Genomic DNA, 24,513 nt, shown 5'->3' on the forward strand with positions numbered 1-24,513 from the left:
TGTGAATTATTTTTCGTTTTGTTACAGTGTGCTGAACCGCAAAACGCTAGCAAAACCGCTCAGTTTAGGTTTTGCTGAGCGTTTCCGCTAGCGGTTCAATACTTTACATTGAAGCGCTAACGCTCCCAAAATGCTGCATGTCCTGCGTTTGCGTTTCTGAGAAACGCAAACGCTCCTGTGGAAGTTGCCCCATCCATTAACATTAGCCCAGCGTTTTGGCAAACTGCTAGCGTATCGCAGTGCTGCCAAAACGCTGCCAAAAGCGCTCCTGTGGGTTCCAGCCCTAATAGTCATGGTCAAGTAGATGCAAATAACTTCGAGTTGATGCAAATGTATGTACCGCTTGAAAATGAACCAATCAAATCCTGCTGTGGTAAAATTCGATTGGTTCATTTTCAAGCTGCACAAATTTGCCTCAACTCGAAGTTATTTGCATCTACTTGACCATCACTAGTGAGGAACTGTAACCAAGGATTGAACATCATTCCAATTGGTAGCTGAGACCCCCTTTCCTATGAGAAGTCTTTTCTTGAATAGTTCATCAGGGACGTTTGTATGGCTGATGTGGTGAAACCCCTCCCACCGTGTGATGTCAGGACCTAGGTCCTGACAGTTTCCTGTCTGTGAGCTTTATTACATTATGGGAAATAACCAGTGGCATAGCAATAGGGGGTGCAGAGGTAGGGACCGCATTGGGGTCCTTGGGCCAGAGGGGCCCTGTCTCAACCACAGTATTTGCTCTTTATTGGTCCTGTGCTGATAACATTAACTTCTACAGATGCTTTTAATAGTAGTATTCATTAACACATTGTTCCCCATCCCCTTCTTGCACCTCTGACTCTGTGGTTGTCCTTGATTGTTTTTGGTATACCGTATCAATTGTTATGTATAGAGTGTCATCATGATAATCGGGCAACTGAAATTTTGAAAAGAAGATCACAATAGAGACATCCATATTTCTCTTCTGGCTTCTCTTAAAGCGGATCCGAGATGAAAAACTAACTATAACAAGTAACTTGTCTATATATCTTTTCTAAAGCTTAGATAGTTTACACAGCAAATCTAGCTGCAAACAGCTTCAACAATTTATGATTATTTATTCCTGTGATACAATGAGAGCAGCCATGTTCTGTTTGTCACATTGTCACAGGCTGAGGGCTAGAGATGCTATCAGCTTGCCTGTGTGTAAATCCAGTCCCTTCTCCTCCTCCCTCCTCCCCTCTGCCTCTGAAATCTCTGGCTAGTAACCCCTTCCCCCCCTGCCCAGACTGAGCTTCCATAAGCCCTTGCTACTACCAAGGCTCACTGAAAACTGTGGGTGGGGCTTGTATAGTTTATAGGGAATTAGAGTATTAAAACAAAACAAAAAAAGTATTTGGCTTGAGGAATGCCCTATAAACTATATGTAAGGAACACAACTATGCAATAAGTAAAAGTTTATCTTGGATCCACTGTAAGCAGCAGCACCAGTCTGCAAACCTTGAGTAGCTCACGTTAATTGGTTAAAATAATTGTCTTTATATAACAGATGTCGAACAGCGTGATCCTGGTTCTTTGTAGAATATCTCCATCTATCTCTACCTCTCCTCCCGTCCGGATGATGCTTTCCCCCTCCCGACTTTTAAAGTTTTATAACTTGTGCTCTGCTCCTCCCCTTGTTATTCTCATGACTATCATCATTTGCTTTTTTTCTTCCTTTTGAAAGCCACACAACACTCAGTGCTGGCTCTATACTGTCACACAGTAAGAGGTGACCTAATCTTTACCCCCCTTGATCACTGGCTTCGCTAATCGGCTTAATGAGTTTGTAGAGAATGGCTGGCGGGGAGGGGGGGGGAGTGTGACAGGTGGGAAAAAGCATCAAGATGAGTAACGGAGAGAAGAAAAAGGACAAAGATCTTCTGAGAGATGCCAGGTTGGATTTCTGAGAATTAATCGTAGTCGTTTGGTAAAACGCCTTGGAGTAGTAAGACCTGCTCGCTGGAGGAAGTTTCTTCTTGCCTGGTGGTATGTTGGTCAAAAGTATTTGGATGGAAAATGACAGATGAGTAGATAAAAGACTGAGAAGTAGCGTAAAAACCTGATTGACTATAAATGTTACATCAATTCACATGTGGAGAACGTGATCGTAGAAGGACAGTGGGGAGATTAGGACAGAAAGGAGACTGAAGAGACCTTTAAGTCAAAGAAGAAGGTAAGAGGAAGAAAAAAGCAGATTAAAGATCAGGATTAGGTGTCTCGTTCTGTCTGTCCATCTCCTCTGCCACACGCAACGGCCATTTGGATATCTCGAAGAATCTTTATCTATTCATCAAAACTTGAGGGGAAAAAAATCAACCCGATAAATAAATTGGTGAACAAAGGAAGATGCTCAGGTGAGAAATTCTTTCATGATTTCTTGCTGAACTAAAAATGCTCTAGTACAGAAGCAGTGTGTTCTACTCACTAAACTGTGCTACGGATCTTTGCAACTAGAAGACTTCTACAAGGCCCTTTTTTAAATGCAGAAGGATAAGGTTTTCCTTATTTTAGAAACTTTTAGTTGTAGTTTCCTGTTTTTTGAGGGTTTTTTTATTGGTTTTGATTATTTTTTTAGTAAAAGGCATGAGAGTCTGTTCAAGGCGCGTTGTGAATTCTAATTCTAAGAGGTCAACACACTACAGATAAAAAATGTAGAGAGGGTCATACTCAAAGGTTCCACTAATTGCATTGTTTAATATATTACATGTCTGATTGTGGATTCTGTCTGTTTTTGTTTTGCTTTTGTCATCCTGTGTAATGATTGGTGGGTTATGTATTATAAGATGTATTCTATGACAGCAGAGAGTGGCCTGCATACCTCTTTTACCATTGACTTAATTCCCCCATATCTATAAAACGACCGTGTATATATTATGCAAATTCGTCCAAATCCTACTTGACCTCTTGTTGGCCCCACGGTGGAAAATCCCTACAACACAGTATAGAGAAAATGTGCCTAGATTAGAGCACTGGTCCAGATGGGCTATGGCTATATCTTTAAGATTCTTTTTTTCAGTATCTTAAATCTATACTAACTGTATCTTTTTGCATCTGTTTGCCCTTTTCTTTATTTCCTACCTTTCAAAATCCTGTTCAACTAGCCTGATACCTGCCCGATGACGTCCACCCACCTCTAAAGTTTGTCCAGAGACCATGCCTCGTCCAAGCTCCTTACTTTTCCTTTCCAACCATCCTCGATGGAACTCACCATTGTCAACAGTTCTGCTTTTTCTTTTACTAAGTCTATTACCGAGCACTGTTTGGACAACCACCTTCCACATTGGTATAGTTGGGCCCTGGACATGTGACCCATTGATCGCCAAAGCTCTTCCTGAAGTGGCAGCCCGATTAGCAATCCATGACCTAAATTCTGATCACACTCTTGCCTCTGGAATATGGTTTGAACATGTGATGGTGACTCAAGGATGTTCGTCACCGCGTGCATTTGCGGCCTTTGCCCTCATGGAACATTCCGTGTCTGCATTTGTTGGCCCTGCCAACCCATCGTATTGCTCTGCTGCAAGCCTTCTTACAAAAGGTTGGAATAAGCCAATGGTTTCTTGGTCTTGCCTTGGAGTCCTCAGCCCTCTTCCTCATCCAGCTCTTATTATCTATTCTGTACTGAACTTTTTCCACTGGGCAGGTGTAGCTGTAGTAATGACGCCTGAAGACCATTGGGTTGGAGCTGGCAGGGAGCTGGCCGAGGCTCTCCGCAACTGGGGCCTACCTGTAGGACCGGTAGTCACCATGGAGGATGGGTTCTATGGAGCAAGAGAAGCCTTGAAGAGGGTAAAACGAAAGCGAAGAGTGAAAGGTAGGCTTCCTAACGTGTTTATTTTCTCCCTTAATTAGTAATCTAAAGTAAACTTACGAGGTTTGCAATGCACAAATGTAGAGGATTACCTCGGGAGGGGGAAGCCTCTGTGTCCTCCTCCACCAGGCCATTCCAGCACTGAGACCTCTGAAGCACGGCCGCAATACCTTGCAGCTTGATAAAGGGGGATCACCCCGAAACAGCCGTCTGTTGCTGTCTGAATGCCTGTGTCTTGTGCCTAATGTATTGATACGATAAAATAACTTATTCATTTACACCTTGGTGGTGTCGACTATATATTAAATATCATTTGAATAGTGCTTTTCTCTTGTTGGACTCAAAGCGCTCAAGAACTGCAGCCACTAAGGAGGCTACCCTGCAGTGTCAGGGAGTCTTGCCTTAGGACTCCTTACTGAATAGGTACTGACCCTAAATAGGATTCAAACCCTGGTCTACCATTTCAAATGGCAGAGCCCTTAACCAGTACACTAACCAGCCAACCTGTGTATTTGTTATGGACAAAAAGCTAAAATATTATAGACAGAGGAAACCCACGCAGACACAGGGAGAACATACATTGTGGTAGGTGAGTATTTTGCAAACTGTACGCAGTGAGCAGATAGTGCCCTGGCTGGGATTCAAGCCATGGACCCAGCGCTGCAAGGTAAGAGCGCTAACCACTATGCCACCATGCCTCCGATTAAAGTGGACCTGAATAAACCCTTGAACACAGCATAAGGAAAACATGGAGAAATGCACCCTGTATGTATTTAAAGAGTTTATCCTGTCTTATTCCCCCTCATTTGTGTCTAATCACAAGTTGTAATTTGATCTCTCCCCGTGTCAGTTTTCCGTCCAGTTTTTGTACCATCACCCACTCAGTACCAGTCACTGCGTTTCTCTGATGCCATCTATTCTGGTCGCAGCACACTAGAAACTCTGGTATTCCTAACCTAGAGCCACATCAGAAGCATCCGGCTCCCACTCATTTGCAAAAGACCAATGGGAATCCTCCTTGAGCACCAGGGATGATTTTCACTGGCCCACTAGTCAGTGAGTCAATGAGAGTCAATCCTTGGGGAGGCAGTGGGACAATCCAGTGGTCTATTGCAAACCAACTGTAGCCTGATACCAGCGGTATACCACGGTTTCTAGAGTGCGTTGACCCAAATAGACGGTGACAGCAGTGGCGGACAACCGGCAGCGGTTGAGCATTTTGCAAAACGTAAGAGATGAGCAGCCTACTGAGAAAAGACACTGTCCATTCACATAGACCAGCAATGATACTGCCAGACGCATCGCCATCCACTTCATCCAGCCAGTCTGACCAGTATTGCTTGGTTGTCTAATTGTCTTTCCACTCCCCAATACCATTCCCTGGCTGTCTAGAGCAGTGGTCCTCAAACTATGCCCCCCCCCAGGCATTTTCACTAGCTCTCAAACACAAAATGTATAACTTATGGATGTGGCCTACTGCACCTTTAAATATCGGTGACCCACATATAGAAAAGCAGTGCTGGCACCCCCATCCACATACTGTAGAAGCCAGCGAGCAGTAATTTGCTGGCTTCCAATCCAATTATTCATCAGGTGACACTGCTGTCCAACTGGGTAGTTTGTCACCTGGGTATGCTTCACTGTCTGGTGCACAAAGACATTCTTTGGGCGCCGCATGACCAGTGGTGCTCATCCAGATTCCAGATATCCGGGTAACCCAGATATCCGACCATTTTTACGCTATCCAAATCGGATTCTATCTGTGGATATTTGACTGCATAACACGGATATCCACGGATATTGCGGATATTCGGATCCAAAATACTGTAACTAAGGAGATGACGTCCTGGAGCCAATCAGAGGGCTCCCAGCAGAAGCCCTAGCAACCAATCACAGAGGGGAACCCTGGCCAGCCCCACCTGACCTCATTGAGCCAATAAGAGGGCTCCCAGCCTAAACCCTGGCACCCAATCACAGAAAGGAACACTGGCCAGCCCCCCTTGTATAATAAGGAGGGCTGCCATGATGAGACATATCGTCTTAGCTTGCTGAATGCTCACTGAGAGACAGGCTCCAGTGCTGGTGGCCTAGCAAGGGCTGTACACAGTTATAAACCTAAAGCTGTTCAGTGATTAACCCCTTTACTATCACTACACTATTGCTAAATTGTTAATTCGCTTGATTGATGTCATTGTATGACAGTCAGAGTGTGTGCTGCTGGCCAGCTTTAAAGGTGCTTACACACGCACTATGGCCCCCAACGACGGGTCTATCAGACCCTCCCGATGGGCGGACTTTCAGGTGACAGTAGCGCGTGTGCACGCACAGTCGGCGGACTGATAAGTCTGTTTCTGAACGATCCGCCGGGCGGATCGCTCAGAAACAGCCTTATCAGTCCGCCAACAGTGTGCACACACATACTACTGTCGCCTGAAGGTCCGCCCAGCGGGAGGGTCTAACGGACCCGTCGTTGGCGGCCGTAGTGCGTGTGTACGCACCTTTAGCCTTAGGTATAGGTTAGGTTAGGGATTAGGGGATAGAATTACTGTGTTATTGTGTAGATAGTACTGTAGTACTGCAGTCAGTGTGCTAGTAGTTGTTAGAGTAGTAGTACTACTGTGTAAGCTTTCTACAGAACTGCTGTGCTGTGAGCAGTGCCAGTGTGACAGTTAGTGTGCACTAGTGTCTTCTCCTCTGCTGTCTGACTGTCATTCGGCACTTGGCACGTGTCACTTGGCACGTGTCACGTGGTGCTTGCCACATGTCACGTGGCACTTTCAATGTGGCACTTGCCACGTGGCACATGCCACGTGTCACTTGCCATGTATCACGTGGCACTTGCCACGTGTCACGTGGCACTTTTCAATTGGCATATGCCACGTGTCAATTGGCAAATGCCATGTGACATGTGGCAAGTGACACGTGCTAAGTGCCAATTGCCACATGCCACGCCCGGCATGCTCCTGGCACACGGTACACCTGCTGCTGCTGCATTGCCCTGCTCCTGCTGCCTGTGCAGCTCCCACCGCCAGGCCAGGGTGCCACAGGCCACTGATACCACCTATATTTAACCCAAAACACAATTGCTGCGTAATTTTTTGGAGGTGTCTGGGCTGAAAACTACCGTGTCCCAGTTGTGCGGTTGGACTTTGGACACAATGGGCTTGATTCACAAAGCGGTGCTAACTGTTAGCACGCCTGTGAAAACCCCCTTAGCACGTCTAAACAAGCTTTTCGCGCATAAAACTTTACGCAAAGTTAGCGCGTGATCTGATTGAGAAATCCAGTGCTAACCTACTTAGCACCCTGGTTAGCGCGTCTAAAGACTTTAGACGTGCTAAGTAGGTTAGCACCGCTTTGTGAATCAAGCCCCATGTGGGCTGCACGACCGCTGTCTGGAACCTAGGCCTAATGTTGACAGCCATTTTTTTTTTTTGGGGGGGGGGGGGATTTTAAGTCCCCACATGATCAATTAGTGTTCCCCTTTAAAAATAATGATGCTACATGCCTCATTTACTCTAAAAAAGTTTTTAAAGCAATTTAAAGGGCACTTTAAACCGGTTTTTCTATCCAGATATCTGAAGCCGCCTGGATAATGCGTTCAGATATCCGCATGAACACGGATATCTGAACGTTCGGATATCTGATCCGGATTTGGATATCTAGGTATCCGGATCCGGATCAATTCAGATTTTGAAAATTTGGTATCTGAGCACCCCTGCGCATGACTGAATGGCTGCTGCTGGGAGTTCTCCTCCGGGCATGACTGGGAGGGAATCAATACCTAGATACAATGTAATGTTTTTCAACATACTTTTATGTATGTTCCGGCCCCCCAGCAGTCTGAAGTAAGTTGACCTGGCCCGTGACAAAAAAAGTTTGGGGATCCCTGGTCTAGAGGACCCCCCCTTTACCTATGATTGCCCAACCCTATATACAGTGGTTTGTCAAAAGTATTCGGCCCCCTTGAAGTTTCGTCATTTTACTGCCACAAACATGAATCAATTTTATTGGAATTCCACATGAAAGACCAATACAAAGTGGTGCACACGTGAGAAGTGGAACAAAAATCATACATGATTCCAAACATTTAAAAATAAACAAAAAAAACTGCAAAGTGGGGTGTGCGTAATTATTCAGCCCCCCCTGAGTCAATACTTTGTAGAACCACCTTTTGCTGCAATTACAGCTGCCAGTCTTTTAGGGTATGTCTCTACCAGCTGTGCACATCTAGAGACTGAAATCCTTGCCCATTCTTCTGTGCAAAACAGCTCCAGCTCAGTCAGATTAGATGGACAGCGCTTGTGAACAGCAGTTTTCAGATCTTGCCACAGATTCTCCATTGGATTTATATCTGGACTTTGACTGGGCCATTCTAACACATGGATATGTTTTGTTTTAAACCATTCCATTGTTGCCCTGGCTTTATGCTTAGGGTCGTTGTCCTGCTGGGAGGTGAACCTCCGCCCCAGTCTCAAGTCTTTTGCAGACCCCAAGAGGTTTTCTTCCAAGATTGTCCTGTATTTGGCTCCATCCATCTTCCCATCAACTCTGACCAGCTTCCCTGTCCCTGCTGAAGAGAAGCACCCCCAGAGCATGATGCTGCCACCACCATATTTGACAGTGGGGATGGTGTGTTCAGAGTGATGTGCAGTGTTAGTTTTCCGCCACACATAGCGTTTTGTATTTTGGCCAGAAAGTTCCATTTTGGTCTCATCTGACCAGAGCACCTTCTTCCACATGTTTGCTGCGTCCCCCACATGGCTTGTGGCAAATTGCAAACGGGAATTCTTATGCTTTTCTGTTAACAATGGCTTTCTTCTTGCCACTATTCCATAAAGGCCAGCTTTGTGCAGTGCACAACTAATAGTTGTCCTATGGACAGAGTCTCCCACCTGAGCTGTAGATCTCTGCAGCTCGTCCAGAGTCACCATGGGCCTCTTGACTGCATTTCTGATCAGCGCTCTCCTTGTTCGGCCTGTGAGTTTAGGTGGATGGCCTTGTCTTGGTAGGTTTACAGTTGTGCCATACTTCTTCCATTTCTGAATGATCGCTTGAACACTGCTCCGTGGGATGTTCAAGGCTTTGGAAGTCTTTTTGTAGCCTAAGCCTGCTTTAAATTTCTCAATAACTTTTTCCCTGACCTGTCTGTTGTGTTCTTTGGACTTCATGGTGTTGTTGCTCCCAATATTCTCTTAGACAACCTCTGATGCCGTCACAGAGCAGCTGTATTTGTACTGACATTAGATTACACACAGGTGCACTCTATTTAGTCATTAGCACACATCAGGCAATGTCTATGGGCAACTGACTGCACTCAGACCAAAGGGGGCTGAATAATTATGCACACCCCACTTTGCAGTTATTTATTTGTAAAAAAAAAATGTTTGGAATCATGTATGTTTTTCGTTCCACCTCTCACGTGTACACCACTTTGTGTTGGTCTTTTATGTGGAATTCCAATAAAATTGATTCATGTTTGTGGCAGTAATGTGACAAAATGTGGAAAACTTCAAGGGGGCCAAATACTTTTGCAAGCCACTGTAATAATATGAACATGCAGCAAGTAGTAGAAGTAGTATCAGTCTAGATACACATGCTGGACAGGAAATTAAGACTGCTGTAAATGTTCCAGTTGGCACAGGCCCCAAAATAATGGTCAAAATGAATAATGTGCTTGTCCTTGGAAGCAACAGAAGTGGTGACCTGAGCAGTGGGGTAAGAAACCGGAGTGGTATGTGGCGACGCATAGTTATATTCGAAGTCCACTCCCCAATCATTTCCCAGAATCCCCGACCATTTCCCAAAATCACCGACCATTTCTTAGCAAAGACGCTCAGAGCTGCAGGCTATGATCTCAGGTAGCTGTCATTCCCCTCTTATCTGCAGTATAAACAGATTACAGTAATGATGCCAAGCATCCCCCATTCACTACAGCCACCGTTATCCCAAATGGCACCTTCTGTCTTCTGTGGTTTTTTTGTTTGTTTGTTTTGTTTTGTTTTTGTGCAGTGAAAATAAGGGGGGATCTGATTGATAATCTTGAGCTGCATAAAAGATTTGAAACAGGGAAACATCTTGGTATATGAAGCACCGCAGTGACCATGAGCCTGATTTAGTAAAATATGTTCAGAAAACATAAAAAAAATAATCAGGGGAGTAGTTAGAAATCATCCAGCCCAGGGCCGGTTCTAGAATTTTTGCTGCCCGAGGCAAACTTGTGAGAATGTCCCCCCCCCCCCCCTTCCAATTTTGAATGATTGCCCTTCACCCGACAATTTGTACTGCATATTATAGGTGTTGTGTGGCAAAAAAAACACCCTCAGTATAGGTCGGTAGTTAGCCAGGTTTAGTTGCCCCCAGTATAGGTAGCCAATATAGTTTCCCCAGTATGGGTTAGCCAGGTAGGTTCTTCCAGTATAGGTGCCCCCAATATAGGTTATTCAGGTAGGTGACCCCAGTATAGGTAACCTATATAGTTGCCCCCAGTATAGGTTAACCAGGTAGGTTCCTCCAGTATAGGTAGCCAAGATAGTTGCCCCCAGTATAGGTTAGCCAGGTAGGTGCGCCCACTAGCCAGGCATTTTCCCCCAGTATAGGACAGCCAGGTATAGTTGCCCCAGCTAGCCTTCTCCTCCCCGGGGCTGCCACTCATTTTACTTTCTGAGTCGGCGCTACCTACTCTATGACAGTTCCTGGATCACCCTTGCCTCACTACTAGACCCCAGATCAGCAGCAACCCGCTGCACTAAAGTGAAGAGAGGAGAGAGGTTCCCCTGGTAACGGCACGTATACAAAAAGTAGATACCACCCCTGATCGGGCCACATCACAAAGTTTTGGTTTAGCCCCTTCCGCATAAAAAAAAAAAATGGCACCCTTTTGCCCCTCCTCCACCACACACACCAACCTTAGGCATCCAGTGGTACCCTCCAGTATTAGGTAACCCTCCAGTAATGACAGCCAGAGATAGTCTAAAGTAGTGCCCCCCAGTAAAAGTATCCAGAAGTTGCCGCTTGCAGTATAGGTACATCCCCAGTATAGATATTCAGCAGTACCCTCCTCAGTATAGGTATCCAGAGGGCCCGCAGTATAGGTATCCAGACATAGCCTAAGTATAGGTAGCTAGAAGGATCCCCCCCCCCCCCCCAGGTCTCCACGGGGGCTCTCTGTGCAATGTGTCTACTTCCTGCACACATGGAAGCAGTCATAGGGTTAACATCCTGTGTTTATAAATTAGCTGCTCTGCAAAGGCAGCCAGATTTCTGATCTGACACAGCTGAGAGATCAAATTACATTTGATGAAGGGGAAGTAGACAGGCTGAACTCTGTAATTACATACAGAGTGCATTTCTCTGTTTTTCTTATGTCTTTTGCAAGAGTTCAGGTCCACTTTAATTTGAAGGGGTGGACTGCGAGCCTAGGGGGAGGGGACAAGCAGGGGTGGGGTGGGGGTGGGGCGGTGCATATATGGGGCTTGATTCACAAAGCCGTGATAATTTTTATCACGGTCGCGCTAGCGTTTTGCGTGTGCTACAGTGCGCGTAACATTTGCGCGTGAAAACAGTTATGCGCGCTATAACGCTAGCGCGACCGTGATAGGACTTATCACAGCTTTGTGAATCAAGTCCATTGGGCGTGACTCACAAAGCGGTGCTAACCTGGTTAGCACGCCTAAAGACTTTGGGCATGCTATTTAGGGTGCTAAGTAGTTAGCACGCACCAAGCTAAGCTTAGCACTGCCCGGTGCACGTGAAACGTCGCACCTGATGCGCCCAAAATGGCGCATTGGATGCGCTCTAAACGTCGCACACATGCAACATTTAGGGAGCATCCAATGCGCCGTTTTGGGCGCATCGGGAACGGCATTTTTGTCGCACCCGGTACAACGTTTTGCGTGCACCGGGCAGCGCTAAACTTAGCACGAACGCAAAACTTAGCGCGCGAGCACTAATTAGCGCGCGCAAAGTATGTTTAGGCGTGCTAAGGGGCTTTTCACAAGCGTGCTAACAGTTTGCACCGCTTTGTGATTCAAGCCCATTGTCTGTATTTGCCTTTTCACAAAACTCAACTGAATTTATCTATAAAAAAAGAATAGTGAAATTTTAGAATTGGGAGAAATTTGGGGGCGTATTCAGCATACAGTATGTCAGTAAAATTGTCCTGGGCAGAGCGCATGTGGCAGTTTTACTGGTACTACCGATGGTGAGGTAGATAATTTCATACGATTAAGCCTGATCCACATTATGGTGGCCATACACGGTACAATTTTTTCATCCAATCTTACCATTTCTATGCAGTATAAGGGTAAATTAAGTGAATATACTGAAAGGATAATTTAGGCAGTTTCCTTATACTACATAGAAATGGTAAGATTGGATGAAAAAGAATAACTCAGATAAGGCACACTAACTCAGATAAGGCACACTAACCTCAGATAAGGCACACAGATAAGGCACACTAACCTCAGATAAGGCACACTAACCTCAGATAAGGCACACTAACTCAGATAAGGCACACTAACCTCAGATAAGGCACACTAACTCAGATAAGGCACACTAACCTCAGATAAGGCACACTAACTCAGATAAGGCACACTAACCTCAGAAAAGGCACACTAACCTCAGATAAGGCACACTAACCTCAGATAAGGCACACTAACTCAGATAAGGCACACTAACTCAGATAAGGTACACTAACCTCAGATAAGGCACACTAACCGGCTTAGCGCCTCCCTTCCCCCAACAAAAAAGATCAACCAAGATTATTTGTGTATGGTGGGTGGGGGCAAAAAAAAAAATCACAACCGCCTCCTGCACACACGCTTTTTTTGGGGAGAGTTCTGTGTAATGCATTTTACCCGGCACAGCACTGCTGTACTGTGTATCTGCTATGCCCCTGTGGACTTCACTTCAAGAGGAACTGCTGCGAAAATCATACAAACACATACAAATAAGCAGGCATGCTCAGATGTACCAAAATTCGGTTCGGGTACATTTGAATTCGGGTCCGCATGACATTCGGATTCAAATTCGCCTTCGACTGCGAAATTCGGTTCGGATTCGGTTCGTGTGTCGGTTTCAAAATTCGGTAAAAAATTTGTGTTCGGAAATTCGGATGCGTTTTTGTTTTTAAGGGAAATCACATTGAAATAGGTGTAATTTAAAAAACAAAACAAAAAAGTGACATATGGCATTGACAGCAGGCAATGTATTGTGTGGACCCACAAATCTCATTCAATGTCAGGCCTACACTGCTTTACAACATCAGGCAGTGTATCCCTCAACTCCCTCGCTCCTCCGGGAGGAGGGTCTCATCTTCCAGGGACGTGTAGAATTTCAAAAGCCAGCTTATATACCTTGGCCAGGAATTGAACCCAGGTCTGAGTGCTTGGTAGATAGCTCTCTTAACCGCAATACCACCACCAACACTACATGCTGAAGGCAGCCTAGCATGTGCCATTATGATATATCCTAGAGAAAAATGAGCTTGCTTAAAGATTTGTAGGCTTTGAAAAGCCAGCTTAAACATACCTTGGCTGGGAATTGAACCTAGGTCTAAGTGCATGGTAGATAGCTCGCTTACCCGCTATACCACCACCAACACTACATGCTGAAGCCAGCCTAGCATGTACCATTGTGATATACCCAAGAGAAAAATGAGCTTTCTTTCTCTCTCTCTCTCTAAGACTTGATGGTTTTAAGCTGAAAATTCACTTCAATGGCATCAATGGATACCAGCAGAATTTCACAGGCAATTTCAGAATTCTGCCGGATTGAAAAAGCAATTCCGTTCCGACCAAACAGAATGGAATGACCAATTTCCGCCCAAAATTATGGAAAATACAATTCCACGGAAAGCGGTGACCATCCCTACTAGAGAGAGAGAGAGAGATGAATCTACATGGCTACCCGGGGTTCTATTCAGACAACTGTTGAACACAAAAGGCAAGGCCATGCCTGGGTGGGGTTGAACCACCAACCTTTTAGTTAACAGCCAAACACACTAACCAATTGTGCCACAGAGATTGTGTTCTATTCCTGGCCAATGTGAGTTGGCTTTTGACATACTACACATCCTTAAGCAAGCTCATTTTTCTCTAGGATATATCACAATGGTACATGCTAGGCTGGCTTCAGCATGTAGTGTTGGTGGTGGTATAGCGGTTAAGAGAGCTATCTACCACGCACTCAGACCTGGCTTCAATTCCTGGCCAAGGTATGTAAGCTGGCTTTTGAAAGCCTACAAATCTTTAAGCAAGCTCATTTTTCTCTAGGATATATCATAATGGTACATGCTAGGCTGCTTTCAGCATGTAGTGTTGGTGGTGGTATAGCGGTTAAGAGAGCTATCTACCAAGCACTCAGATCTGGGTTCAATTCCTGGTCAAGGTATATAAGCTGGCTTTTGAAATTCTACAAGTCCCTGACAGATGAGACCCTCCTCCCTCTGGGAGGAGGGGGTATAAATACAGCAGGAGCGACGTGTGGCGCAGTCACACAAGTGCGTGGCTCTGCAAGATGGCCGTCGCCTTATACAGGGGAGGGCCAAGTTCCCCTCCTCTGATTGGTTGCCACTTGCCAGGTCCTCGGCTGGAGGACATTTTATTGGCCTAATAACGTCATCCCCAAATTCCGAATTAGAAATTTAACCCATTCGGCCATCTGGCCGAATTGGAGTGCGCACATTCAGGAAAATTCGCATTCGGATTCGGAGCATTTTGAAATCTTCGGGTTCGGGTTCGCATTCGGGAAACCTTAAAAATCGCCCGAATTTTCAGGTAAAATTCGCATTCGGGGTCTATCTGAGCATCCCTGCAAATAAGAAGTACGTTTCTATCTGAGTAAAATGAGCCATAAATTACTTCTCTCCTATGTTGCTGTCACTTACAGTAAGAAGTAGAAATCTGACATAACCGACAGGTTTTGGGCCAATTTATCTCTCCCTAGGGGATTCTCCCTGACACTCCCTGAAAAAGATTTATACAAAGATGCTGGCCAGCCTTTCTGCTCACCTTACACTTTTTGGGCATTTAGACGGAGCAACTGCCATTCACTAAGTGCATTTTGAAAATAAAGAAATCCCTGTGAACCCCCATAAGGAGATGGGCTAGTCAAAAACCTGTCAGTTCTGTCAGATTTCTACTACCTTCTCTAAGTGACAGCAACATAGTAGAAAAGTAATTTATGACTCATTTTACTCCGGAAGAAACATACTTCTTAACTGTATATGTTTACAAACATTTTAAATTTTAAGATTTTCACGACAGAGGTCCTTTCAGCACCAGGGGTTTAGATAGACATATCTCGACATTTACAGTAGCACATGCGCACACCCGCTGAATCCCCTCCCCCCATCAGGGGAGAGGAACAAGTGTTCCCATTCACCATTCACAGTGCCCACAATGAATGGTCGTTCGGCATCATGTCATGGACCAGAGAACAAGCCGCTGTGTCACATCTACCCCCTCCTGCGCCGCCTCGGGTACACTTTAAAAAATGGGAAGTTGCAAAACTTTTCAGTTAATCCACCATTTGGTCCATTTTAAACTGGTTTTTTTGTGTGTGTCAAATAGTCATTGTGTTTGCCCGATTTTCTCCCCGTTTTGCAGTGGTGGTGATGTGCATGCACTCAGTCTTGATCGGTGGTGAAGAACAACGTCAACTCCTGGAAACAGCCCATGACCTTCGTATGACAGATGGTTCCACGGTCTTCATCCCTTATGACACCCTTCAGTACAGTCTTCCATACGACCGTCCATTCTCCGTCTTTACCAACAACTCCAAGCTTCGCCAGGCCTACGACGCCGTGCTCACCATCACCGTCACCTCTCAGTATGGAAACTTCAATGAAAACTTCCAAGATGCAAAGGTCAATAAAATAGTTCCACAAGACCTTGACCCGGTGGAGGTAACATCATCTATCTTTTCTCTATAAAAAATACAAGCAGAGCCGGTGCTTCCATAGGGGCAAACTGGGCAAATGCAGACTGCTGGGCCCTCCCAGTTCTTCAACAACTGAATTGTGGTACCTTGGGTTCCTGCAGAGTTCTCGACTCACCTGTCTGGCGGCATGCTCCTCCGTCAGCCCGATGGGAAACTGAGAAGAGGTGACCCTTCGAGGTTGAAGACGGCAGCAGGCAGACTGACAGAGGAGCATGCAGGCCAGACAGGTGAGTTACTCTGCTGCTGAAAGCTGCGCAGTGGCCCACAATTCAGTTGGGGGGGGGGGTGACCGTGGGGGAAGGGGGTTGGGGGGTGGTAGCTGGCGTGGGGGCTTGTCAGAAGCAAAGAGCCTCCCTAATGGCACTAGATGGGAAGGTGCCAGGGGAGATCCATGTCAATTTTGCCCAGCGCACATCATAGCTAGTACAAGTTGTAAAGAAGATATGTTGTGGCGAGTGCACTCAAATATGAAAAACAGCCGTGGACCATATACAAGTCAGATGGTGCAACATCCAGAATCAATAGGAAATTTCATTCAATTATTCAAAGAGAAGCAGAGCATTCCAGGAGCAACCAATCCATTGTAAAACTTTAAACTTTTAATATACTTCTTAGTAAAAGGACCACATTGGTAATAAACGGCTAAAAAGATTTTTCATACAAAAAGCAAATACAAAAACAATTGTGTGTAATTTAGTCCAGTTTCTGGAGCTCTGCTCACCATTGCAGTTAAATCATTCAGGTATGAGGTTGTTTGAAAGCGCTGCCATGTCTCCCACTGTGCAAACTTAAATGTAAGTATACTATTGGCTAGCAGCCTTCACTGTTTTAAATTCACTCTCAAATTTTTAGATTAGAGTTAGCACATAATTTTTTGCATCATTACCAATGTGGTCCTTTTACTAAGAAGTATATTAAAAGTTTAAAGTTTTACAATGGATTGGTTGCTCCTGGAATGCTCTGCTTCTCTTTGAATAATTGAATAGCTAGTACAAGGTGGATTCAGAGGAGGGTTTCTCCTGAGTATAAAAACAAAGTGAATTATAATTCAAAGTGAACCTGTAAAGAAAAAACTGCCCCTGGGCGGCACCTATCTCGGGAGGGGGAAGCCTCTGGAGTGCAATGAGGCCTCCCCTGTTCTCCTGTGCATCCCCAATCCAGCACTGGATCCCCCGAAAATCCACAGACAAGCTGCACGCAGGCGCAGAAACGGCTGCAGCGAGCAACGATATTGAACTCTGAGATCCGGTGCAGACACAGTACCAGTTTCCCCTCAGGCTCCGGTGGAAATAGCCAAGCCTGATTGGGTCCACTCTACTGTGCAGGTACGAGAGGCCTGCACCTGTGCAGTAGAGCAGACCTGATCAGGCCTGGCTATTTCTGCCTTAGCCCAAGGTGAAGCTTATACTGAGTCTGCACTAGCGCACATAGGTATATATTGCTGTCTGCTGCTGATCGAGGGAGCCAGCCCTGAATCGGTGCTGCTCAGGAGGACGGTGGAAGCCTCATTGGGATCAAGAGGCAAGGCAGTTTCTAGGCTAAATTGTTCGCAGGGCGGTGGTGTCATTGCCCCCCACAGGCTCAAGAATGCTATTTGTGTTTGTAGCCCACAGTAAGAGTTAGCTAGACGTAGCCCCCAGTATTACGTAGCCAGATGTGGCCCCTCAGTATAGATAGTCAGGTGTCCCCTTAGTATAAGCTCCCTCCAGTATTGGTGGACAGATATAGCCCCAGTATAGGTAGCCAGGCATAGGCCTCCTCAGTATAGGTAGCCAGGCATAGGTGCCCCCAGTATAGGTAGCCAGGCATAGGTGCCCACAGTATAGGTAGCCAGGCATTGGTGCCCACAGTATAGGTAGCCAGGCATAGGTGCCCACACTGTAGGTAGCCAGGCATACGTGCCTCCAGGATAGGTAGCCAGGCATAGGTGCCCCCAGTATAGGTAGCCAGGGATAGGTGCCCACAGTATAGGTAGCCAGGCATAGGTGCCCACACGGTAGGTAGCCAGGCATACAGGCCTCCAGTATAGGTAGCCAGGCATAGGTGCCCCCAGTATAGGTAGCCAGGCATAGGCCTCCTCAGTATAGGTAGCCAGGCATAGGTGCCCCCAGTATAGGTAGCCAGGCATAGGTGCCCCCAGTATAGGTAGCCAGGCATAGGTGCCCCCAGTATAGGTAGCCAGGCATAGGTGCCCCCAGTATATGAAGCCAGGCATAGGTGCCCCCAGTATAGGTAGCCAGGCATAGGTGCCCCCAGTATATGAAGCCAGGCATAGGTGCCCCCAGTATAGGTAGCCAGGCATAGGTGCCCACAGTATAGATAGCGAGGCATTGGTGCCCACAGTATAGGTAGCCAGGCATACGTGCCTCCAGTATAGGTAGCCAGGTATAGGTGCCCACACTGTAGGTAGCCAGGTATAAGTGCCACCACTATGGGTAGCCAGGCATAGGTGCCTCCATTATAGATATTCATGCATAGGTGTCCCCAGTATAGGTATTCAGGCATAGGTGACTCCAATATAGGTAGCCAGGGGCAGGTGCTTGCAGTATAGGTAGTCTAGTATAGCTGCCCCCAGTATAGGTAGTCAGGTAGGAGGGGGCACGGTGTAGAAGGGGGCTGAGCTCTATTGTATGAAGACCGGAGCCCAGAAGAGGTGAGTTGCCTGAGCACTTGCCACTGCTGAAGCTGTGCTAGAGAGGGGGCACAGAGAGGGAAGCCGTGGTGAGGAAGGGAGTATTTGGCCCCCCTACCCATGGCTGTTTCACACTTCTACACTGACCAAAGAAGCACTACAAATGGGTTCTACTTACCTTAGGAAAGGAAAACCTCTGGATTCTCCTAATTTGCTATTATGTATGCATCTTTAGGTGTCGCCACTTTTTGGAACCATTTACAATTCCATCTACCTCATGGCCAGAGTCATTGAGAGGATATACCGGGCGGGGCAGAAAGTGACGGCGGCTGCCTTGGAGCGACATGGTCAGAGCCTGCAGGTGGATGCCTTTGGATACCCGCTCAGCTTGGATGCGGATGGAGAATCAGAAACGCCCTATGTCATCCTGGATACCAATGGGGAAAGCAGGATACTGAGCCCTGTGTACACTATTAGTCCGATCAAGAAAAACCTCTACTATCTGAGGAAAATCCATTTCCCCTACAACCATCACCCAGGCACAGACTCTGACTGCTGGTTTGACCGGAGCTCAATCTGCATTGGAGGTACGTGTGTGGGTTTGTTGGGAATGCTTAGTGAGACTATAATACCCTATAATATTTATCAAATATAAGTTGACCTCATGTCTAAATCGACCCCGCAGGGGCGTTATTAGAAATCACTGGGCCCCCTTGCAAAACTTTGACCCCCTCCTTCGTTAAAGCATACGGACAGGTGGTGGACCCCCAGAGTCCCGGTGCCTCTCTGGGCTTCTCCCCTCTCCAGGCCCCCCTGCACCTGCATCCCTTGCAGGGGTGATTACTACGCCACTGCGACCCCAAAATTTGATCCTCTTCAGCTGGAATTTTTTATTGATTCAAGTATAAGTCTACCCAGCAAAGCTAATGGAAGACTTTAGAGACCATGAGGGATTAATGACTGCACTGCATAAAGTTTTGCAGTCATCAACCCCTCCTGTCCCTTAAGAGCAGCCGATAATTCCTACAGGCCCACAAGTGCAGCAATTTTCCACTCTCCCTCCTTAGTAAGCTCTGCAGTCCAGTATCTCTCCCCCTGTCCTTTTCTTGTTAATTGTTATGGCCAGGACTTTCACTCCTGTGTGTTCTTTATCAAGAAAGTGTCACTTACCACTGGGTAAATTAGGACAAATGGGAATGTCACTAAAGGTTGGCCATACATCATGCGACTTGGCGGCCGATCTAACATCCAATTCGATTATTATAATCGAATTGGATAAAAATCGTTGCTGCCAAGTGCATGCCCGACCAACATTTTGGGATAAAAATTGGTCGCATTGTCGATCGCGCATCCTGCAAAATGTTGGGCCGAAGTTGGTTGGCCGGGTGGGCGGCGGGAACAGCGTGCAATTTCCCGACGATTGATAAAACCATCCGCCGCCTCGCCTCTGTGTAATGTAATGTCCCCCTGTGCCCCGTGTAAAGTGTATACATTACCTGTCCACAACCCCCACTTGTCCCCCGCAGGCTTCCGGGAATCCTCTTCCGCATATACGCGTGCCCCACGTGGTTTCCTGATAAGGGCGGGCGTGTGACATCACACATGCATACCCTTACTAGCAAACCACTGCTAGTATAAAAGATGTAGCATGATGTGTTTGAGAAGGTGTTTAGTGTGTCTGGCTTTTATAAATGCTGTTAAACTCTTTCATTTGAAGAGAACGCAAAGAAAAATAAGCAGTGGGCACAGTAGTGAATGTCTGAGGATAGAAGCATTGTGTGGCATTTCTGGAATTCTCTTTTTGCTTCAAATTGTGTAGAGAAGAGAACGCTGGTACCCTCTGTGAGTATAGCATTATTAGCAGTAAACCATTGTTTTCATTGTAAACAAAAGAAAGTCTTTTAGGCCGTCGATCAAACAGTTCCAAAAACTGTGAGTATAACATTACTAGCAGTAAACCCATATTGTCATTGTAAAGAAAAGAAAGTCTCTTAGGCCGCTGATCAAACTTTTCCAAAACTAAAGAAAGCAGGGACCTCGTGGCGCAACGGTAGCGCGTCTGACTCCAGATCAGAAGGTTGCGTGTTCAAATCACGTCGGGGTCAGTGAGCTTTTTCACACAAGCCCATGTCTTCACATGGACTCCTTGAAATGCTGTAACCAATTGGTAATATTCTGAAAGGGCAAAACATTGAAAGTACACTTAGCTCACTATCCTCATAGGAGCTGAGAAAGTACACTGTCCACTCTCTTACAGCAATAAAAAATATCCCTTAGCTTGCTACGCAATTGGGCAAAGTTCTACCACCCTGCTTTTGGGGCTGCTGGTGCAGTTGTACGGAAGTGACTATAAACGCTATATTTTCATTTGAACATGACACTTTTCATGTAGCATGATGTGTTTAAGAAGGTGTTTAGTCCACGATGCTTGCGCGTAGGCTGAGGCACACTGATCCGAACTTTAAGGCACTAAAACTCCGGTTAGACAACACAACCCTTACTAGCAACCCCAATAAAATTGTACAAATCTTTCAGAAGGGACTCTCCAAAATCTATCAGACTCCAACCAGCATTAACCATACACTCCTCAAGAACACATTAGACACCTGCCCTCTTCCCCCTCTTGCCGATCAATTTAAACTCAACCTTGAAAGGCCTATAACCAACGAGGAAATCGTGCAAGCGATTCAAACTCTTAAAATTAAAAAGGCTCCCGGCCCCGACGGGTTCCCCTCCTGCTATTACAAAAAATTCTCGCACATTCTCTCTCCATATCTGCTAAAAGCCTTTAACTGCTTGTTACAAGGGGTAAAACCTGGTTTAGATTCCCTTACTGCTGCCATCAGCATGATTCCCAAGCCTGGAACAGATCAAACCGCCTGGTCCAGTTTCCGACCCATCTCACTACTCAACGTAGACATCAAGATCTTGGCAAAGATCCTAGCCAATCGGCTCAATGAAGGCATTTGCTCACTTGTCGGACTGGACCAGGTGGGCTTCATGCCACGCCGTCAGGCGGGAGACAATGTCAGACGCTTGCTACAGATCATATCTTCGGCGGGGGGGACGGGTGCTCCCATGATGCTGTTGTCCTTAGATATTCAAAAGGCGTTTGACACGGTGTCGTGGGAGTATCTGTTTCTCCTGCTCTCCCATTGGGGTTTTGGACCGAATTTTCTATGTTGGGTCCGGGCGCTCTACCACTCCCCGCAGGCATTCATACAATACTCTGGCTACAGGTCGGACGCCTTCCCTGTCCGCAGGGGCACCAGGCAGGGATGCCCCCTATCCCCTCTTTTATTTGCGCTCGCTATAGAGCCCCTTGCTATACTAATCAATAAACACGAGGGCATTGAGGGGGTCTCCCTGGCTGGACACCAACATAAGCTCTGTATGTATGCTGATGACGTAGTCCTGACTCTCACGAAGGCTCATGACTCCCTCTCGGAACTTGCTGATGTTCTTTTACTTTTCGAGGATATCTCAGGTCTCCAAATTAATAGCCTCAAATCAAAAGCCCTCAATATTTCCCTCCCCGCCACGGAACTCGAGGCCATAAAATCCTCATTTGAATTCAAATGGGAGCCTACTAAGCTTAAATACTTGGGCGTTTTTATCACGCACTCATATCATTCTATTTATCAGGCAAACTACCCAGGCCTGATTAAAAGTGTTCTCCAGACTATGGAATGTTGGAAGCGCTACAGCATTTCTTGGATCGGGCGCATTGCCGCAACCAAAATGGTGATTTTGCCTAGGCTGCTCTATGCCTTTCGAGTACTGCCTGTAAACATCCCCATTCCAACTCTTAAGCGCTTACAATCTTCCATATTCTCATTTATATGGGGAAAAACCAAACCAAGGGTCCCTAGGAGCACATTAACTCGCTTAAAAGAAGACGGTGGCATGGGGGCTCCAAACATTATCGCCTACTACAGAGCCGCACAGATTTCGCAACTTACTATGTGGCATGAGTCATCATGTCCCCCAATGTGGGTCAAAATAGAGCAATCCTTATGCTCCCCTATCTCCCTCAGAAATCTACTCTGGTTGTCTCCCGCTCGACGGAAAATCATCAAAAACCCGATTATCTTGCACTCACTTAAAATTTGGGACACAGTCAAATTTAAAGGTAACCTAATATCCCCACACCTCCCTCTCACTTCCTTCTTAGGACACCCGGATTTTAAACCGGGCCTAGAAAACCCAACAGCCTTCCACTGGTGGCGTTCTAAACACCTCACGCTCCTGTACGACTTAGTCACCGACACATCAGTTAGACCTTTTGCTCACCTTGCAGAGAAACACCAGCTACCTATAAAGGAGAACTTCCGCTACCTGCAAATTTCTCATTTTCTTGCTCAGGTTGTCAGAGGACATGGCTCCCTCCAGACCCGCACACGTATTGAGCACATATGTGCCACTGATCCGGGATCTCCGGGCCTGGTCTCCCTTCTATACAGGTGTATCGTGTCCCCCTCTGGCCTCCCTAAACCCTCTTATGTAACAAAATGGGAACTTGACCTTAACTCCACCTTTGAAAAGGAGGACCTATCCAATATCTGGTCACTCACCCCGCAATGTTCCATAAGCGCCTCCCTCGTGGAGACCCAATATAAAGTACTCCTAAGATGGTACCTCACCCCAGACCGCATGGCAAAGTTTGATACTAAGTGTACTGGTCTGTGCTTTCGTGGTTGCGGCCAGAGGGGGACCCTCTCGCATGTGTGGTGGTTTTGCCCGAGGGCCCGGAGATTCTGGATCAGAATTTATCAGGTTATATACTCCACTATCACAGTCCGGGTCCCCAAGGCCCCCGAGGTTGCACTTTTGGGACTGCGCCCTCCAGATATAACTAACTCACAATACAAACTGCTCTCACACATATGCTTAGCAGGGAAGAGAGTCATTGCGGGGGCATGGAGATCCTCCACCTTATCCATAACCAAATTTCGAAATAATTTAAGCAACGCCCTCTGCTTCGACAAAATGAAGGCCATACTAGATGATTCCCTTCCTCGTTTTGAGAAAATCTGGCTCCCATATATCAACCAATACCACCAAGACCTCCCCCAATCCCTCACAACAGTTTGATGGCACCATAGCCCTCCCCACTCGGCTTCTGTGTAATAGCTACAGGGGGTCCTAACCTAACCTAACCTAATCTAACCTAACCTAATCTAATTTAACCTAAAGGAAGAACCAACCGCTTAACTAAATGTATAAACAAACAATTGAACTACACTCTAATCTTCCCTAACTTCGGGCGGCGCCGGGGCGGACCCCCTCCCCTACTCTGTTCTTCTTTCTCTCTCTCCCTTCCCCTAACACTTCCCTCTCTTCTTTTTCTCCCCACCCACCTATTTCTCTCTTACCTTCTTCTCTCACCTCTCCCCCATGCCCTATGCAAGATACAGGCACTTGACAGGGCCATCCACAGAGAAGGGGTGTCAGCTTTGACCCCCTCCCAACGTTTGAGACCTAGTACCATAGGTACCCACGGCCTCCTCAATTTTCAATAGTCCACCTCCCTGACTGGTGGACCTGGCTTCAGTCCACGCACTATAAGTACAATCCGTGGCTCCCATGGAGGGCGCTGGTATTTGTTGCCCTAGTGCTGCCAGCTCCCACCCCAATTCGCATAAGACATAGCCTCCACGCGAGGCAATCCGCACTGCTAGGTAGTCTTTCCACACCAAGTGACTGTGAATGTTCATGCTTCATTGTACAATCTTCTGATGTTTAATAACCTGTTTATGTTTTTTCAAGTTATTATATTTCATTTTTCATTATTTTTATTTTTGTTCTTTTATTATGTTCTTATTTGTCTTTTTTTTTTTAAAAAAAACGGGCCATGGGGCATGCAATACGTATAAGTAAACATACCTACCGTTTTGTACCCCATTCTATGCATATGTGTATGTACTCATTGTTAGATTGCAGTTCAATAAAACTTTTTGAAACAAAAAAAAAGAAGGTGTTTAGTGTGGCTGCCTTTTAAAATGCTGTTAACCTTTTTCATTTGAAGAGAAAGAAAAGAAAAATAAGCAGTGGGCACAGTAGTGAGTGTCTGAGGATAGAAGCATTGTGTGGCATTTCTGGTATT

At 46.2% G+C, this 24,513-nt stretch overlaps 1 protein-coding gene and 1 non-coding gene across 2 annotated transcripts in view; both read left to right on the plus strand.

The window, feature by feature from the left end:
• The first annotated feature begins 1,868 nt into the window (after nucleotides 1-1,868).
• Nucleotides 1,869-24,513, plus strand: part of GUCY2D (guanylate cyclase 2D, retinal) — a 604,889-nt gene continuing 582,244 nt past the window's right edge. Inside the window, exons 1-4 of the mRNA XM_068274020.1 lie at nucleotides 1,869-2,375; nucleotides 3,123-3,835; nucleotides 15,442-15,740; nucleotides 18,643-18,994. Of these exons, the coding sequence (XP_068130121.1) occupies nucleotides 3,175-3,835; nucleotides 15,442-15,740; nucleotides 18,643-18,994 (1,312 nt within the window). The 5' untranslated portion in view covers nucleotides 1,869-2,375; nucleotides 3,123-3,174. The remainder of the gene's footprint in view (nucleotides 2,376-3,122; nucleotides 3,836-15,441; nucleotides 15,741-18,642; nucleotides 18,995-24,513) is intronic.
• TRNAW-CCA (transfer RNA tryptophan (anticodon CCA)) lies at nucleotides 20,441-20,512 on the plus strand. Its single transcript has one exon. It is a non-coding gene; the product is annotated as a tRNA-Trp (tRNA).

Source organism: Hyperolius riggenbachi, chromosome 3, assembly GCF_040937935.1.
Source record: "Hyperolius riggenbachi isolate aHypRig1 chromosome 3, aHypRig1.pri, whole genome shotgun sequence".
NCBI lineage: Eukaryota > Metazoa > Chordata > Amphibia > Anura > Hyperoliidae > Hyperolius > Hyperolius riggenbachi.